This window comes from Triturus cristatus, chromosome 7 (assembly GCF_964204655.1).
Source record: "Triturus cristatus chromosome 7, aTriCri1.1, whole genome shotgun sequence".
NCBI classification, from domain to species: domain Eukaryota; kingdom Metazoa; phylum Chordata; class Amphibia; order Caudata; family Salamandridae; genus Triturus; species Triturus cristatus.
This window is the reverse complement of record NC_140590.1, coordinates 1072859603-1072878537: the sequence shown is the minus strand read 5'-3', so window position 1 is coordinate 1072878537 and position 18935 is coordinate 1072859603. Positions and strand designations below refer to the sequence as shown.

The window sequence follows — 18935 nt, the reverse complement described above, 5'->3', positions numbered from 1 at the left end:
TTTGAGTGATGTGATTATTTTTAGTATTGCATCTTCTGTGTAGAGGTTGAAGGAGGTCCATTTTGCATTATTTTTTAGGGTGAACTTTGGAGGGATCGGGCAGGGAGAGGTTAGAGGAGGAGGAGGGGTGCCCTTTTTGAGTTGCTAGGGCCTTAAGCAGGTCCGTTTTTAAGTTTTCTGTCATCTCAGTAAAGAAGGAAGCAAAGTTTCCCAGCTGGGTTGAGAGCTGGGATCAGCGTGTGCGGTAAGCCTTTAGATTGTGCTTTAAAGGCTTGTTTGAGTAGTGATGCCATCTACGTATTTCATGTTTTATTGTGTTGTGCTGGCAAGCTAAAAGCTCTTTCTATTGTGGCAGCAGACTGCTAGATATATGGTCTGGGTCGTGCTATTCTACCTACTTGCCAACCCCTGAAAACCCCAGAGCGAAACGGGCTATATTAAAAAACCTATATCCTTTGTGCAACAAATGCATCACAAGCGCAAGCTACAGCCCAAAGGAAAAGTTCCGCTTCTTGGCTGTCAGAAAGGTATTATAGACAGAGATCTTGTGAGGTGAAAGTCCACTCCTGGACACCCTGGACTACGCAAGTGGTAGGACTAGGTCATGGGCTGCTCCTAGGGCTGATGGGCCCAGTCCAGCCAGAAGCCCACACATCTAAGGGTATGTGGTAACCCCGTGTTCTCCGTCCATCTTTTTATTTGAGTTGGGGCATGCATGTACATATATCTACTGGAAAGAGGCTGATAGAGGGCTGTAAGGGTGACAGAACTGTACCATCCCAGCCGTTTTATTTTTCCTTCTAAGCGCCCCTCTCTTTTGGAGTTTAGCAACTGTTTGTGGGTCTATTGACCCTGAGAGACCCCTCAAACTTCAAATTTGCTGCTTCTCAGTAACACCCTTGGGGTGCCCTGAACTGTAGAAGCCCTCCAATGGACTGTCCAGAATGTAGTGTGGAGTGGACAGTTGACCCAACCCAACTAGGTGCAGCTCCTTGCCGGTGGCAGCATTTATAGACATTTGTGGAACAACAGCTGCACACAAGTTTGATGACTAATGGCCTCTCTTTCTAAATATAGTGCAGTGGCCAGAGGCGGATACAGACCCCTTTTCCTTTGCTATTTTGTTGGGTATAAAATGCTTGCAATATGTAGCCCATTGGTTCTGCAGTAATGATGGACAACTTCAGAACATGTGCGCATGAGAGATGTTTTGCCAGATCAGGGAGTACTTGAGTGAGCCATAGTGAGCCCTTGGTGCTGTGGGCTTCCATACCATTGTCCCAGTGGGTCAAACTGCAGGCTGCCCCCTTCAGAACGAAGAATGATTACCCCTGAACGTGGAGCCACTAACTGTCAGCATCTAGGGTGGCCATCTTGCAAGATATCCGCATTTTAATGGACCAACAGAAACCCAACCCTATATGAAAGACAGCCATGCCTTCCTGGACCCAGAAACACTTCACATTTCACTTGTAAAGGTGTTGTGTATCACCAAGAAAACCTTTGACCAAACCTGGCTGCTTGCTTATATGAAGGGATGTGTGAGGCAGTGGGTGGATTCAGGCTATATCACGAGAAACAGCCTTTACAAAGAGGTTTTTACCACGTTGTACCTTTACCACACATTTTTTTACCACAAATGTTTTTAGAATGCAAATGCTTTTACAACGTATGCCTTTAATACGCATTTAATGTAAGTTCTGGGGTGTGGGGGGGGTCTCCCCCCACAAATACACTATATATAATATATATATATATAATGTGTTCTAAAGGCATATCTTGTAAAAGCATATGCGATCTAAAAAAAATGTGGGGTGAAAAAATGCGTGGTAAAGGCATGCAGAGTATTTCCCTGCATTGTTCCATCATCCAACCCTATGTCACAACTGAATCATTGCCCCCAAAGTGATAAACTAAGCCATTTATTATTTTCTACCAGCAGCATTTCCAAATCGGGATTTTTTCACAAACCCACAGTGTGGTGAAAGGGCATGCTCCTGTGTTTACCGCACAAGCAACTGGGTCAGAAGATCACTTCCGTTTACGTCATTTGACACCCAGTGTGACTTTAGACAAATTAATATCTCACCTTTCCTAGACCCACATAAGATCGCGGTTGTCACGGGTCCTTTAAGAAATACGGTAATATCTTTAAATAGAAACGGAGCACAGATGCATTAATGTGTGAAGCAGGTGTGAGACCGCCTGGCAAAACACATTGAACTGAGCCATCAGTAAAAACCGACGAGGGACCTGCTGACGCCGCACAGTGTCCATTCAGGAAAGCTCAGAGTGAGGCCATTTGACGGTGTACACATTGCACTGTCTCGTCAGCCTAGTGTCAGACCACATGAAGCCAACACACTGCACTTGTAAAGCGGAGAAGCCATTGGCTGAAATATGGCCCACGTGTCTATGACCGAAATTCACCAAGCAGGGCTCTGATTATAATTAGGGCTCCCGGTTTTATGGTGTTTATTTCCGTCTATATTTATCAATATTTTTTTGCCATCTTATTGGCAGTTATCCATAGGTATATAGTGTTTTGGGAAGTAATGGAGTTGTAAAATGGTATATTTACATATTTAGTTAACTGATAAACATGCACTTAAACTATGATGTCTTGCGTTTTAGAAACTTAAGCAGCAAATATAACAAAACACTACACCCACAGATAAATATTAGCATAATATGCAAATATATGTTACCAAATGCCTACATTTAAGGAAATCTCGTCCTGCTTTTTAACTCCCCATGCTGTCTCTCTGCTCAGCGGTCGACCTGAAATTCATAAAGGACGGCGTTGTGAGTATCTCACAAAACAACAACTTTTTGTTTTTTTCTGCTTTTAAAAATAAATACAGACAGTAAGCACATTGTTTTCTGTCTGTATTTATCTGTAAAAATCTGTAAAAACTGAAAACGGGAGCCTTAATTGTATTATACAGACAGGGCTATTATTTAAGTTCACCTGGCAGGGCTCTGATTGTAACATACAGACAGGGCTAGGAGTGAAGCTCACCAGGCAGCGCTCTGATTGTAATATACAGACAGGGCTAGGAGTGAAGCTCACCAGGCAGCGCTCTGATTGTAATATACAGACAGGGCTAGGAGTGAAGCTCACCAGGCAGGGCTCTGATTGTAATATACAGACAGGGCTAGGAGTGAACAGGGCTAGGAGTGAAGCTCACCAGGCAGGGCTCTGCTTCTAATATACAGACAGGGTTAGGATTGAAGCTCACCAGGCAGGGCTCTGATTGTAATATACAGACAGGGCTAGGAGTGAAGCTCACCAGGCAGGGCTCTGATTGTAATATACAGACAGGGCTAGTAGTGAGGCTCACCGGGCAGGGCTCTGATTGTAATATACAGTCAGGGCTAGGACTTAAGCTCACCAGTCAGGGCTCTGATTGTAATATACAGACAGGGCTAGGAGTGAAGGTCACCAGTCAGGGCTCTGATTGTAATATACAGACAGGGCTAGGAGTGAAGCTCACCAGGCAGGGCTCTAATTGTAATATACAGTCAGGGCTAGGACTTAAGCTCACCAGTCAGGGCTCTGATTGTAATATACAGACAGGGCTAGGAGTGAAGCTCACCAGGCAGGGCTCTGATTGTAATATACAGTCAGTGCTAGGACTTAAGCTCACCAGTCAGGGCTCTGATTGTAATATACAGGCAGGGCTAGGAGTGAAGCTCACCAGGCAGGGCTCTGATTGTAATATACAGTCAGGGCTAGGACTTAAGCTCACCAGTCAGGGCTCTGATTGTAATATACAGTCAGGGCTATGACTGAAATTCACCAGGCAGGGCTCTGATTGTAATATACAGACAGGGCTAGGAGTGAAGCTCACCAGGCAGGGTTCTGATTGTAATATACAGACAGGGCTAGGAGTGAAGCTCACCAGGCAGCGCTCTGATTGTAATATACAGACAGGGCTAGGAGTGAAGCTCACCAGGCAGGGCTCTGATTGTAATATACAGACAGGGCTAGGAGTGAACAGGGCTAGGAGTGAAGCTCACCAGGCAGGGCTCTGCTTCTAATATACAGACAGGGTTAGGATTGAAGCTCACCAGGCAGGGCTCTGATTGTAATATACAGACAGGGCTAGGAGTGAAGCTCACCAGGCAGGGCTCTGATTGTAATATACAGACAGGGCTAGGAGTGAACAGGGCTAGGAGTGAAGCTCACCAGGCAGGGCTCTGCTTCTAATATACAGACAGGGTTAGGATTGAAGCTCACCAGGCAGGGCTCTGATTGTAATATACAGACAGGGCTAGGAGTGAAGCTCACCAGGCAGGGCTCTGATTGTAATATACAGACAGGGCTAGTAGTGAGGCTCACCGGGTAGGGCTCTGATTGTAATATACAGTCAGGGCTAGGACTTAAGCTCACCAGTCAGGGCTCTGATTGTAATATACAGACAGGGCTAGGAGTGAAGGTCACCAGTCAGGGCTCTGATTGTAATATACAGACAGGGCTAGGAGTGAAGCTCACCAGGCAGGGCTCTGATTGTAATATACAGTCAGGGCTAGGACTTAAGCTCACCAGACAGGGCTAGGAGTGAAGCTCACCAGGCAGGGCTCTGATTGTAATATACAGTCAGTGCTAGGACTTAAGCTCACCAGTCAGGGCTCTGATTGTAATATACAGGCAGGGCTAGGAGTGAAGCTCACCAGGCAGGGCTCTGATTGTAATATACAGTCAGGGCTAGGACTTAAGCTCACCAGTCAGGGCTCTGATTGTAATATACAGTCAGGGCTATGACTGAAATTCACCAGGCAGGGCTCTGATTGTAATATACAGACAGGGCTAGGAGTGAAGCTCACCAGGCAGGGTTCTGATTGTAATATACAGACAGGGCTAGGAGTGAAGCTCACCAGGCAGCGCTCTGCTTCTAATATACGGACAGGGCTAGGAGTGAAGCTCACCAGGCAGCGCTCTGATTGTAATATACAGACAGGGCTAGGAGTGAAGCTCACCAGGCAGCGCTCTGATTGTAATATACAGACAGGGCTAGGAGTGAAGCTCACCAGGCAGCGCTCTGCTTCTAATATACAGACAGGGCTAGGAGTGAAGCTCACCAGGCAGCGCTCTGATTGTAATATACAGACAGGGCTAGGAGTGAAGCTCACCGGGCAGGGCTCTGATTGCAATATACAGTCAGGGCTAGGAGTGAAGCTCACCAGGCAGGGCTCTGATTGTAATATACAGACAGGGCTAGTAGTGAGGCTCACCGGGCAGGGCTCTGATTGTAATATACAGTCAGGGCTAGGACTTAAGCTCACCAGTCAGGGCTCTGATTGTAATATACAGACAGGGCTAGGAGTGAAGGTCACCAGTCAGGGCTCTGATTGTAATATACAGACAGGGCTAGGAGTGAAGCTCACCAGGCAGGGCTCTGATTGTAATATACAGTCAGGGCTAGGACTTGAGCTCACCAGTCAGGGCTCTGATTGTAATATACAGACAGGGCTAGGAGTGAAGCTCACCAGGCAGGGCTCTGATTGTAATATACAGTCAGTGCTAGGACTTAAGCTCACCAGTCAGGGCTCTGATTGTAATATACAGGCAGGGCTAGGAGTGAAGCTCACCAGGCAGGGCTCTGATTGTAATATACAGTCAGGGCTAGGACTTAAGCTCACCAGTCAGGGCTCTGATTGTAATATACAGTCAGGGCTATGACTGAAATTCACCAGGCAGGGCTCTGATTGTAATATACAGACAGGGCTAGGAGTGAAGCTCACCAGGCAGGGTTCTGATTGTAATATACAGACAGGGCTAGGAGTGAAGCTCACCAGGCAGGGCTCTGATTGTAATATACAGTCAGGGCTAGGACTTAAGCTCACCAGTCAGGGCTCTGATTGTAATAGACAGTCAGGGCTATGACTGAAGTTCACCAGGCAGGGCTCTGGTTGTAATAGACAGTCAGGGCTATGACTGAAGTTCACCGGGCAGGGCTCTGGTTGTAATACACATACATACATGGCCATGATTGTAATGCACAGACAGGCCATTGGCTGAACTTCAGCAGGCAGGGCCCTGATTATAATCTACAGACAGGGATCTGACTGAAGTTCACCAAGATGGGCATGAGTGCAATATACAGATGAGCCTATGACTGAAGTACATTAGAGAAGACTGTGATTGTAATGTATGGACAGTATATTATAATAGAAGTATAACGAGGCTGACAAAGCTGTCGTCTAACAGTGCCAGACAGGGTATAGCTGTAACATGCAGACACGACTACAACTGAAGTTAAGAGGTAAGGCTATGACACAGACAGGGCTGTGACTGAGGTGAGAGGGCTTTGATTGCAATGTACAGAGGCAGGTTTATGACTGACATTTACCAGACAAGACTATGAGCACAATAGGCAGACACGGCTATGAGATATGAGATAAAGTACCCTCTTCTGTTATAACCGTAGTGCAAGTCACTGAGGTGTTCCATGACCATACAGAGTAACAAGGCCAAAAGGTTGTGTTTCTTTATAAGACTCCAGAAATATCACCATGATAGGGTTCTAAGATCTAATCACCAGAATCTGCTCAGGATTCCTCGGTTCTCTAAGGCCAGGTTAGGCGGTCGAGCTTTCTCAGTGAGAACTGCATCACTTTGGAATTCTATGCCTGTCCATCTTCATAAATTAGAATCAGAACTGGCATTTAGGAAATTGCTGAAAACCTGGCTCTTCAGCCTCCCGTAGTTCTCCCCTTTTTCTCACTGCCGAATCTGCTTATAGCGCCGGGACACCTCCGTTGGAGGTAGCCATGCGCTATATAAATATCTTTTTATTTTTATTTATAAGGTCATGAAATTCCAAGGTGCCTGATAATATCATTTTAACATATGCAGGGTGTATTTTATTGCTTATAATACATGGTCACACCATCACCCTTTCTGCAAACTTCTTATATCCTTGGTGTCTTGCTGATTCATATAGAAGAGACATTGTAGTTGCAGACATAAGGAATAAAAACATACCTTAGTGTGGAATTAAACATACCAAAATAAGTTTGTAATTTGTTACAAAAAACATATTAGAATTAGTTTAATGTGAGTCAGATTAAAATAAATGTTGCAGTTTACAATGAATACTGGCATGCAGATAGATTATTTCTTACCTAGAAGTATTGTGTGCAAAAATAAACATGTTGCAAAGAGTCTCTCCTTTCTGCAGAGCAGTGCTCATTTTAGAAATGAATATCAAAAGCAACAACATGCCAGTTCTCATTTTTGTTGTTTAAACTACATCTGTAATAATGCTCCGTGACCTGCTTTCACCTTAGCAGCTGGCTCTGGCAGCAGGCATTACGATGTGACAACTCAACTGCACTAAATCATTACAGTTGAGCAGCTGCATCATTTTCTTATTACAGGTGTCTAGATATGTCACAACTCAAAGGTCTATATATTATAAAAGAGCAGCAGACAGGGATGTGAGTGACGTTTACTAGAAAGGGCTATGAGCACAATATGAAACAGGGATGTTATTGAAGTATTCCTAGTCAGAGTGGGCAATGGCTGGAATATACTAGACAGAGCCATGGCTGCTATCTTGAGAAAGGGATACAGCTGAAGCACAGTAGACGAGCCTGTGATTGCGATGTATAAATGTACGGAGACTGGTGTATGGTAGAAGTACAACTAGATGGATAGAACTCTGATCAAACTATAACATACAAGCAGGTATGGCTGGTACAGGCAAACGCGGTGATGTTAGGGGGGAGTCCACAGAAGTCGCAATAGGGGGAAGAAAAAAAAATTAAAACCACTTAACTTGCGCTCGCCACATCGCCGACTCAGCGATGCAGCAAGCGTAAGGGAAGTGTTTTTCTTTATTTATTTTCCCTATTCCGTCGTCGGTTGACTTCCTGCCCCGCCCATCCCACCACCCCAGCACTCTTACCTGCACCGGCCGCGCCTGCATACAAGGTATGATTGATACATGTAAACATGGCTGCAATTCACATCTGCCATCTAAGGGCATGTCCACACTGAGCAGACAGGGATATGATTGAAGTGCTCCTGATCAAAGAGGACAATGGTTGCGAGATACTGAATAGAGCTGTGATTGCAACGCACAGAGACAGCACGATGATTGAACTACAAGGCAGCGCTGTGACCACGACAGACAGACAGAGCGATGATTGAACTACAAGGCAGCGCTGTGACCACGACAGACAGACAGAGCGATGATTGAACATCACCAGGCAGAGCTGTGACCACGACACACAGACAGAGCGATGATTGAACATCACCAGACAGCGCTGTGACCACGACAGACAGACAGAGCGATGATTGAACATCACCAGACAGCGCTGTGACCACGACAGACAGACAGAGCGATGATTGAACATCACCAGGCAGAGCTGTGACCACGACACACAGACAGAGCGATGATTGAACATCACCAGACAGCGCTGTGACCACGACAGACAGACAGAGCGATGATTGAACATCACCAGACAGCGCTGTGACCACGACAGACAGACAGAGCGATGATTGAACATCACCAGACAGAGCTGTGACCACGACAGACAGACAGAGCGATGATTGAACATCACCAGACAGCGCTGTGACCACGACAGACAGACAGAGCGATGATTGAACATTACCAGGCAGTGCTGTGACCACGACAGACAGACAGAGCGATGATTGAACATTACCAGACAGAGCTGTGACCACGACAGACAGACAGAGCGATGATTGAACATCACCAGACAGAGCTGTGACCACGACAGACAGACAGAGCGATGATTGAACATTACCAGACAGAGCTGTGACCACGACAGACAGACAGAGCGATGATTGAACATTACCAGACAGCGCTGTGACCACGACAGACAGACAGAGCGATGATTGAACATCACCAGACAGCGCTGTGACCACGACAGACAGACAGAGCGATGATTGAACATCACCAGACAGCGCTGTGACCACGACAGACAGACAGAGCGATGATTGAACATTACCAGACAGAGCTGTGACCACGACAGACAGACAGAGCGATGATTGAACATCACCAGACAGAGCTGTGACCACGACAGACAGACAGAGCGATGATTGAACATCACCAGACAGAGCTGTGACCACGACAGACAGACAGAGCGATGATTGAACATTACCAGACAGCGCTGTGACCACGACAGACAGACAGAGCGATGATTGAACATTACCAGACAGCGCTGTGACCACGACAGACAGACAGAGCGATGATTGAACATCACCAGACAGCGCTGTGACCACGACAGACAGACAGAGCGATGATTGAACATCACCAGACAGCGCTGTGACCACGACAGACAGACAGAGCGATGATTGAACATTACCAGACAGCGCTGTGACCACGACAGACAGACAGAGCGATGATTGAACATTACCAGACAGCGCTGTGACCACGACAGACAGACAGAGCGATGATTGAACATCACCAGACAGCGCTGTGACCACGACAGACAGACAGAGCGATGATTGAACATCACCAGACAGCGCTGTGACCACGACAGACAGACAGAGCGATGATTGAACATTACCAGACAGCGCTGTGACCACGACAGACAGACAGAGCGATGATTGAACATCACCAGACAGCGCTGTGACCACGACAGACAGACAGAGCGATGATTGAACATTACCAGACAGCGCTGTGACCACGACAGACAGACAGAGCGATGATTGAACATTACCAGACAGAGCTGTGACCACGACAGACAGACAGAGCGATGATTGAACATCACCAGACAGCGCTGTGACCACGACAGACAGACAGAGCGATGATTGAACATCACCAGACAGAGCTGTGACCACGACAGACAGACAGAGCGATGATTGAACATTACCAGACAGAGCTGTGACCACGACAGACAGACAGAGCGATGATTGAACATTACCAGGCAGTGCTGTGACCACGACAGACAGACAGAGCGATGATTGAACATTACCAGACAGCGCTGTGACCACGACAGACAGACAGAGCGATGATTGAACATCACCAGACAGCGCTGTGACCACGACAGACAGACAGAGCGATGATTGAACATCACCAGACAGCGCTGTGACCACGACAGACAGACAGAGCGATGATTGAACATTACCAGGCAGCGCTGTGACCACGACAGACAGACAGAGCGATGATTGAACATTACCAGACAGCGCTGTGACCACGACAGACAGACAGAGCGATGATTGAACATCACCAGACAGCGCTGTGACCACGACAGACAGACAGAGCGATGATTGAACATTACCAGACAGCGCTGTGACCACGACAGACAGACAGAGCGATGATTGAACATTACCAGACAGAGCTGTGACCACGACAGACAGACAGAGCGATGATTGAACATCACCAGACAGCGCTGTGACCACGACAGACAGACAGAGCGATGATTGAACATCACCAGACAGAGCTGTGACCACGACAGACAGACAGAGCGATGATTGAACATTACCAGACAGAGCTGTGACCACGACAGACAGACAGAGCGATGATTGAACATCACCAGACAGCGCTGTGACCACGACAGACAGACAGAGCGATGATTGAACATTACCAGACAGAGCTGTGACCACGACAGACAGACAGAGCGATGATTGAACATTACCAGGCAGTGCTGTGACCACGACAGACAGACAGAGCGATGATTGAACTATACCAGGCAGCGCTGTGACCACGACACACAGACAGCGCGATGATTGAACTATACCAGGCAGCGCTGTGACCACGACACACAGACAGCGCGATGATTGAACTTTGCCAGGCAGCGTTGTGACCACGACAGACAGAGCGATGATTGAACTATACCAGGCAGCGCTGTGACCACGACACAAAAACAAAGCTAAGATTGAACTTTACCAGACAGCTCTGTGACCATGACACACAGACGCAACGCTGTGACAATGACACACAGACAGCATGATGATTGTTCTTTACCAGGCAGCGCTGTGACCACGACACACAGACAGAGCTTAGATTGAACTTTACCAAATAGCACTGTGAACACAACACATCGACAATTCTATGACTGAACTTTACCAAACAGAGAACCACAACACACAGAAACGGCTATGATTGAAGTTTACCAGACAGGGCTATGACCAGCGGCGGCTCCTCCTCAATGGCGGAGGAGCATCGCCCCACTGACTCACAGCCAGCAGATGGAAGATAAAACGATATTTTACTATTGTTTTAGCTTCCAGCTGCTGGCTGTAAGCCAGCATATGTGGGGAGGGCGAGCCGGGCCATAGGAGGGGGAGGAAGAATGTTGTACACTTCTAAGTACGCATCTCTATTTGGCTGGCTGTCCTAGACCGGCCAAACAGACATGCGCACTTAGGTTTCTCGAGAAAGAGCGTAGCATAAAACCAGCCCTCTCAGGCAAATCCCCACACTGCTCTCATAGTATGAGAGCAGCATCTGGATTGGGTGGGGAGTCTGTTGCCTCGTGGACTGCCGGGAGTAGCAGAATGGTGGAGCATCAAAGTGTGAGGTAGCCGCAGGTACGTTTCTTTTTATCTTCAAGCCCCCACACCCGGTCCTGCTGCCCCGCCCCTCCATAATAGCAGTAGCTGCGACTGGCTATGACCACAATACACAGACAGGCCTGTGATTGATGTATGCCATTCAAGGCTATTATTTTAACATACAAAAAAGGAAGTGACTGAAGTACACCAGAGAGGGCTGTGACTGAAGCTTGTCAGGCAGAGTTCGGACAACAATACACAGAAACGGATGACTGAAGTGTCCAAGACAGGGCTGTGGTTCAATGTATAGAAAATGGGGTATGCTGGAAGTATACCAAAGGAAGCAGGGCCATGCCTGAGGCAAGCCTGACAGCATATACTTGTTATATGTAGACAGGGTAGTTATGACTGAAGTATAACTAATCAGACAGGGCACTGATTAAAGCGCTCCATTAAGGGTGATGAATGAAGTGTACTGGGCAGGCTGTGCCTGCAGTGTACACACAGGGCTATAACTCAAGCACAGTAGGCAGAGCTGTGTTTGCAGTTCATATAGAACATTGATGCTCAACGTACTGCTGGAGGGCCGCATGCGGTCCTCCTGACCTTTACATGCAGACCCCGGAGTAGTAGCAGCACTGGGCTGCTGTTTACTCGACCCAGCACTAACTTAAAAGAAATGTTAAATATACAGCAAACACTTATTTAAAGGTTAATTGCAGTTAAACAAAAGGAAGTAACAAGCTCCTTAACTTTAGGAACACCTTCATTTTTAAAGACAGCAAACATGTAAAAATATGATAGTCTTTTCAAAATTCAGAAAGTGTATTTCATTGACCTGTAGAACCATTTCGCCTTAGTAAATTAAATTATGGCGGTGCATTCAGAAGTATTTTTTTAAGTGATGGTTTTCAAACATGAATTTGGAAACTCTCATGGTCCCCCCCCCACACCCTGACAACAATACCATTAGTGATTACATCCAAGCACAGGAGATGGTTTTGCACACCACGCATCCTGAAGTCATGTATTTTGAGGTCCTTTTATGTGATAATGAAGGAAAAGGAGGGAAATTGTAATAAAACAATTACCCAAGGTCACACAATTTGGTCAAGTGGAGAAGCCGGGATTCATCCCAGGTTTTCTGGTTTCACATTGTGCAATTGAGTTCAGCCAGTAGATATACATGCTTTGCTTCCCCTACACCCACTTTACACCCCTCTCCCCGTAGGCATCAGTGCGGCCCTCGGTCACACCAAATACGAAACTTCCGGGAAAATGTTTGTGAGAAACCATGATATAGAACATTGATACTCAAAGTATGGCCTGGGGGCGCATGTGGCCCCCTTGATCTTTACATGCAGCACCCTGATCAATAGCAGCACTGGGCCGCTGTTGACTCGACTCAGCACTAACATTAAAAAGATGCTAAATAGAGAGGCAAGCATTTATTTCAAGGGTAATTGGTGTAACTAGGGAGTCCTGTACCACTTTACGTTAAAAAAAAAAACCTTCATGTTCAAACACATACTGCAGCAAAAGTGTAAAAGCATGACAGTCTCTTCAAAATTAAAAAAGAGTATTTGATTAATATGCAGAACCTTTTCACCTTAGTACATTTGATTATATCCATGCATTGAGAAGTATTAATTTAAAAAGTGATAGTTTTCAAATATGAATTTGGAAACATTCATCCTTCTTCCTACCCTGACAAGTGAATAGTGAACTAAAGAGCCAAGTTAGTTGTGATATGCACTCTTTGGGTGGCCTGTGTTTCTATTATACATGAACATTACAGTTTATTAAACCAAACACAAGAGAACGTTCTGTACAGCCCACACCATGTACATATGTATTTTGGTGTCCTCTTATATGTGATATTGTAGAAAAAGTAGAGAAAGTGAACTTAAATAATTGCCTAGGATCACACAATTTGGTAATGTTGGGAAGCCGGGATTAATCCCAGGTTTTCTGATTCGACATTGTTCAATTCTGCCAGTAGATGTATAGTCTTCGCTCTGCCTACACCGACCTTACCACCAATACCTCCAACCCCCTCGCCCTATCACTGCTCTGCTGGCATCAATGCGGCTGTCGGGCACATCACATCCACCATGACCCCTGGGAAAATGCTTGTGAGTACCCATGATATAGAAAAAGCTATAAAAGAAAGATAACAGTCGTGGCTCAGATTGAAATATACCACACAGGGCTAGGACGGAAGCTTGCCCGCCGGAGAATGATTGAACACATAGAAAAGTCCAGGACAGAGGTGTGCCATTATAGACACGGAGATGCTTGACATACAGGAAAGGGCTGAAATGGCAATCTAGAGAGAATGGACGATGACAGAGGCACAGCACAGCTGACACATCTGTCATCGCAGCATCAGACAGGCCTATGATTGGAATATGGCCAGGGCTATGACTGAAGCAGGCCTAGCCGCATCTATGACTGAAGTGTGACTGGGCTAATACTGGAGGATGGCTTCTTCCTATATGAAGAGGTGGCTGTGACTGAAAAATGTACACAGAACAGTGCCTGAACACACAGACTTTGATGGCATTGGAGTACAGAGGTCATGGTTGAGTTGCACAGAATATCCTTTAGGCACACCGAGGGAGCGGTATGCAGACAATGCTCTCACTGAAGTCTTCTAATTCAAGCGCCTAGACTGCACCATGATTGATGAATAGCGCATTGAGTGGAGAGTACAAGTACGCCCTTACGTGATGTTCCTTGACATGGCTGTGAATGAAGCCCAGAGACGAGGCTTGGATTGATGTATCAGACAGGGCTCTGATTGAAGTGAATCAGAGGGTGATGATCGATATGTACCAGTGATTGAAGTGTATCAGACAGGGTGGCGATTCGTGTATAGTAGACAGAGTGAAGGTTGATACGTACCAGCCAGGGCACGATGGCAATTTACAGACCGGGCTATGAATGGTACATACCACAAAGCTTTGTGATTCATGTATATCAGTATGGCCTATGACTGAAGTGTACTGTATTTGTATTTATAAAGCGCGACATTCATCCAGAGGATATCACGGCGCTATGCTAAGACTTCTAGTGAGAAGCTGAGTGGTTTATGGGTGGTTCATGAGAGTGGCCAGTATTATTTACCGGAGGACAGATGAGTTTTAAGTTTTGTTCTGAAAACAAGATAGTTCTCTGTGAGGCGGAGTTCTTGTGGTAGGTCATTCCAGTGTTTAGCTGCCAGGTATGAGAAGCTGCGGCCCCCTGTTCTTGTTTTCTTAATGCGTTTTGTCCTTGCAAGAGCTAGGGACCGCGATCTTAGGCACCTCGAGGGTACATAGGACTCAACTTTCCTCTGTAGAATGATACTGCAAGGATGGCACCATGAAGATGGGGCTGGCTCTGGGATATTTAGACAGGGAGAGGGCTGAACACACAGACTCTGTTATGATTGGCTTTTAGAGACTGCCTGACAGACGCACCTAGATAGGGGTATCCCTAAAGCACACAGGGGAGCACTGATTGTCATATACAGGCGGAGCTGAATGAAGTGCGCAGAGAGGGCTCTGAATGAAATCCGCGGACGCGGCTCTCATTCGGACACTCACATTGGGCCACGACAGGAGTGCATTACTCTGACTGCAGTACATAGATAGGAATCAAGTATTCCATTGACTTTGCTGTGAATAAAGCACACTGTCGGTGCTTTGAGCTGAGAATTCCGTATATTTTGTTTATTCTAAGTACCCCAGGTGTCCACACCGACAGTTTAAGTAAAGGGTAGGGCTTGGCCCAAAGGTACAGCGCCCAATACAAGGCCGGGTTTAATACGAGGGCTCCCCGCTGCAGCGGCGCCCGGTGGGGGTGGATGGCGGACCCTGGGCGTGTCCCTGCTTTAATACAGACCCGAGCCTCGGCGGCATGCTCGTGGCGAGAGATAGGGAGATAAGGTGGAGAATGGAAGAAAGGGCTTATACAATGGGGAGCGTCGCGGTATCGGATGGAAAATCCAACGGTGGCGATAAAAAACACGAGACGGGATGGGGATGAGAGAAGGTGTGTCAGGGAGGGGGAGAGGACAGAAGATGAGGGGGAGGCGGAAAGGTCCGTGCGTGTTTACGGAGAGGTGAGAGGAGACAGGCGAATGGAAACATGGGAGAGAGATGAGTGACATACGAGGAATGCAGACAGACATGATCTATAGCATGCCAGAGAGAGAGCGAGAGGCGAGCTCGGAGAGCGGGTGTGAGGAGACAATGCTGCGCCGCCGGCCTGGCCTCTGGAGCCAGCGTGAGTACAGTGAGCCCTGCCAGGGAGCGCGAGAGCACCAATCACGTCACAAGAAAATAAACAACAGCCAGGATGCAGACAGGGGAGGGCCGGTGTCCTAAACTATTGTGCCGCAAACATGCACCCGAATAAAAGTACCAACCTATCATAAATCCACTCACAAACTCACTGTCACTCTCCCCCATCCTATCAGCACGCAACCCCTGCAGGGAACCAACCAACTGTATGTACCCACGCACGGCCACACTTCTACCATCTTTTAAGGAACACTGGCCAAACATCCATGCCTCACCCACAAACATATACACCAATACAACACACCCACAGAAGCACGCTCACTCTGCCCCGTGCACGTTTGCCACTGTAAAGACATCTCTAGTTCATAAAAAAATATGAACTCCCTCAAAACTGTACCCTTAACACCAGCTGTCGCTCCCAATCACACGTCCACAATTAAGAACACAATTACTCAGCCAGCCACTCCCAAATACACTCACCCACCCACAAAGGAACATTCAACTAATAATTTGCTCCCACTTACCGGTTCATACATACTCGTATAAGGTCATATACAATAAGTTATCCAAGCACATTCTTGCACCTACCCACAAATAAGCAGTCACCCACAAATACACCACAACCAACTCTCAAAACGTACAAATGCATATTTATCCTGTGATACACACCCACTACCTGTACCAATGTAACCAACCACAAACACCGACCGATGCATAAAAACACGTGCATATTCACCCAGAGATATACAATAACCCATCCGTAAACACATATTCTTTCCAGTACACACACAACCCACCAAACCCATACAACCACCTGCCAGTACACTTCCAAAAAGACACCACCACTTACAAATTCATATCTAGCCACACATGCACGGCCACCCACAAAAACACTCTCCTTCCCCAAACCTGAATTCTTCAGAGACCGACCCGGCTTTCTACAACCAATAATTCAGCAAAAATTCCCGGCGTCGACATTACTCGTGTACAGGGATGCCGACCCTCCCCCACCATCTTCTCCCACCTGACAGCACCCGTAGGGAAGCGCACTTACTGCTTGTGCTCATATTGGACGCGCCAAGAAGCCCTCACATCCACGCCGGGACCGCGGCGTCCTCCTGTCCCTCAGCACCGGTTCTGCCCTGGTTCCGCTGCTCTGCCGTCAGAACCGACTCTTCTCCGCGATCTCTGTCCAATACCAGCTCATCCCCGAGAGGTGTCCAGCGTGTTTTGTTCTAATTCCACTTCAAGAATCGAACCTTATTGAAAGTGAGTCGTGAGATCAACTGCACGTTTGGAAGCAGCGCTATTCATCGCAGGGGCTTCTACCCGCTACATGCCACCAATTGCTGTGCTACCCAGGACAGCGCAGAACCTGCGAGGCCAAGAAGAACGGGACAAATATCCGAAGAGGTACCGGTCCGCAGTATCACAAGAGTGCTGGTGACCAGAGAGTGGTAGTGAAAGATGCCTGGTGCCACAGCGATGGCCCACAATGCGCAGCGGCGGCCACCTGCTTTCCTCCACTGTGGCTAAGAGTGATGTGCACCGGAGGCGCTGAGCAGGATCTGACAGAGCGCTGTGCCGCCGGCAGGCCTCGCTGACAGGGGGGCGTGGCCACGTGGAAGGGGTGGGAGCGGACAGGGGTGTGCACTATGGGAGGGGCTGGAATGATGTGGGATAGTGGCGTGCTGCACCAGAGGGAGCACCGGGCTCTGCCTCGCTAGCTACTACTCTGTCCAGCTTTATGTGGCTATTATATTTCTCCTCAGACACCGTGTTTGACTGAGCGCCGCTTGTACCTAAAAGTCAGTCATTCAGTAGCCAGGCAGCGAGGAGGTTTAATAGGAGTATGGGGATGAAGGTGGGAAGAGTCTCGTGACGGAGAGCGCGATTGGCTTAACTCTGGTGCTGGGAAGAAGAGCAGAGATGACATTGGCTGCTGCCACCTGCTGGAAGGGTTCAGCATCAGCGACGCTCCGCTCCTATTGTTTTATCGTCCCATTCGTGGGCGAATATTTATCTGTCTGTGATTCCGAGTTGGGCGGAATCCAGGTGCTTTTTATCACACTCGATGAATAATGGTACTCAGGGGTATGTTAATTTTGTAGTGTGATAGGTAGCAGGGACGAAGAGTTTCTGGGCAATAGCATGCCGATGTCGATGCGTGGTACTGCACATACCACACTCTTTTCCCCAGTTAAATTCTTGCGGGTTTAATCTGCTGAAATTTAACAAAGGGTAAGTAAGATACTTTAACACCTGGTTATAAACGTATGTAGTAAATGCCATCCAAGCCGTAATTCCGATTCCATCGCAAACAGATTTATGCACGGTCCGGAAAACACTGACCCACTCATAATCAGGCCAATGTGATTATTTGCCATTTTATGTTACGCTGTTTTTTTTACATAGAGCTTAATCCATTTCAAATGCAAAAAGAACAGTTGATGGACAGAATGTTGAACAATGTCAAACATTCACCCCAGTACTGAGACCTGGTACTAAATCCATCGTTTTTTTGCTCCTCGTGCCAATCCAGTTTGGACACAGCCATATGCAAATCAGTCTTGACCCTGCGTCCAATGGGAACAGTCCACCCTGAACTGCCAGGCCAGGTCCTTCCTGGACCGGAAACAAGCATCCTAGGACCGGTTTCGGGCTTTCAGCCCTCGTCAGCCAGGATATCTTGATTCCAGTGGCATGGAGAGCAAGGGACTCACGTCTGGGCATACCCGTCCCACTCGGGGTGACAAATTCAAAGAGAAGAAATGATGGACAGAATGCAGAACAATGTCAAACATTCACCCCAGTACAGAGACCTGGTCCTAAATCTATTACTTTAAAGGTCAGCTTAAAGGAAGCTATGCATCTTTGATTCACCTGATGCACTGCTCATAACTTGATGTGGCATCACTTATGCCATCCCATCTTACGTCACAATGGCTTTGTCTAAATCATCACAAATGACATCCAATATGACATCACAAATGACATAATTGATGACATCACTGATAACTCCACAAACTCCACAAACAAAATAGCATTTTGAAAGTCTTTATTTAGGAAGTGTATTTATACAACATGGACTTGCCAACTTTGGAAATGGACCTTTATATATTCAAGAACAGTCATTTCAATTCAAATGAGAAAGCCAGAGAGGAGTAGTGTAG

At 47.1% G+C, this 18935-nt stretch overlaps 1 protein-coding gene across 2 annotated transcripts in view; it reads right to left on the bottom strand.

The window, feature by feature from the left end:
* Positions 1–17366, bottom strand: part of ABLIM3 (actin binding LIM protein family member 3) — a 401433-nt gene extending 384067 nt beyond the window's left edge. Inside the window, exon 1 of one of the 2 annotated variants that reach the window (XR_014966685.1) lies at positions 16817–17364. Coding sequence is in view for 1 of the 2 variants with exons in the window: in XM_085618162.1 (XP_085474288.1) it covers positions 16817–16829 (13 nt within the window). In the remaining variant the exon portion in view is untranslated. Of the gene's footprint in view, positions 1–16816 lie in introns of both variants that reach the window. The other variant, XM_085618162.1, reaches the window with a different exon arrangement.
* Between the last annotated feature and the right edge of the window lie 1569 nt (positions 17367–18935).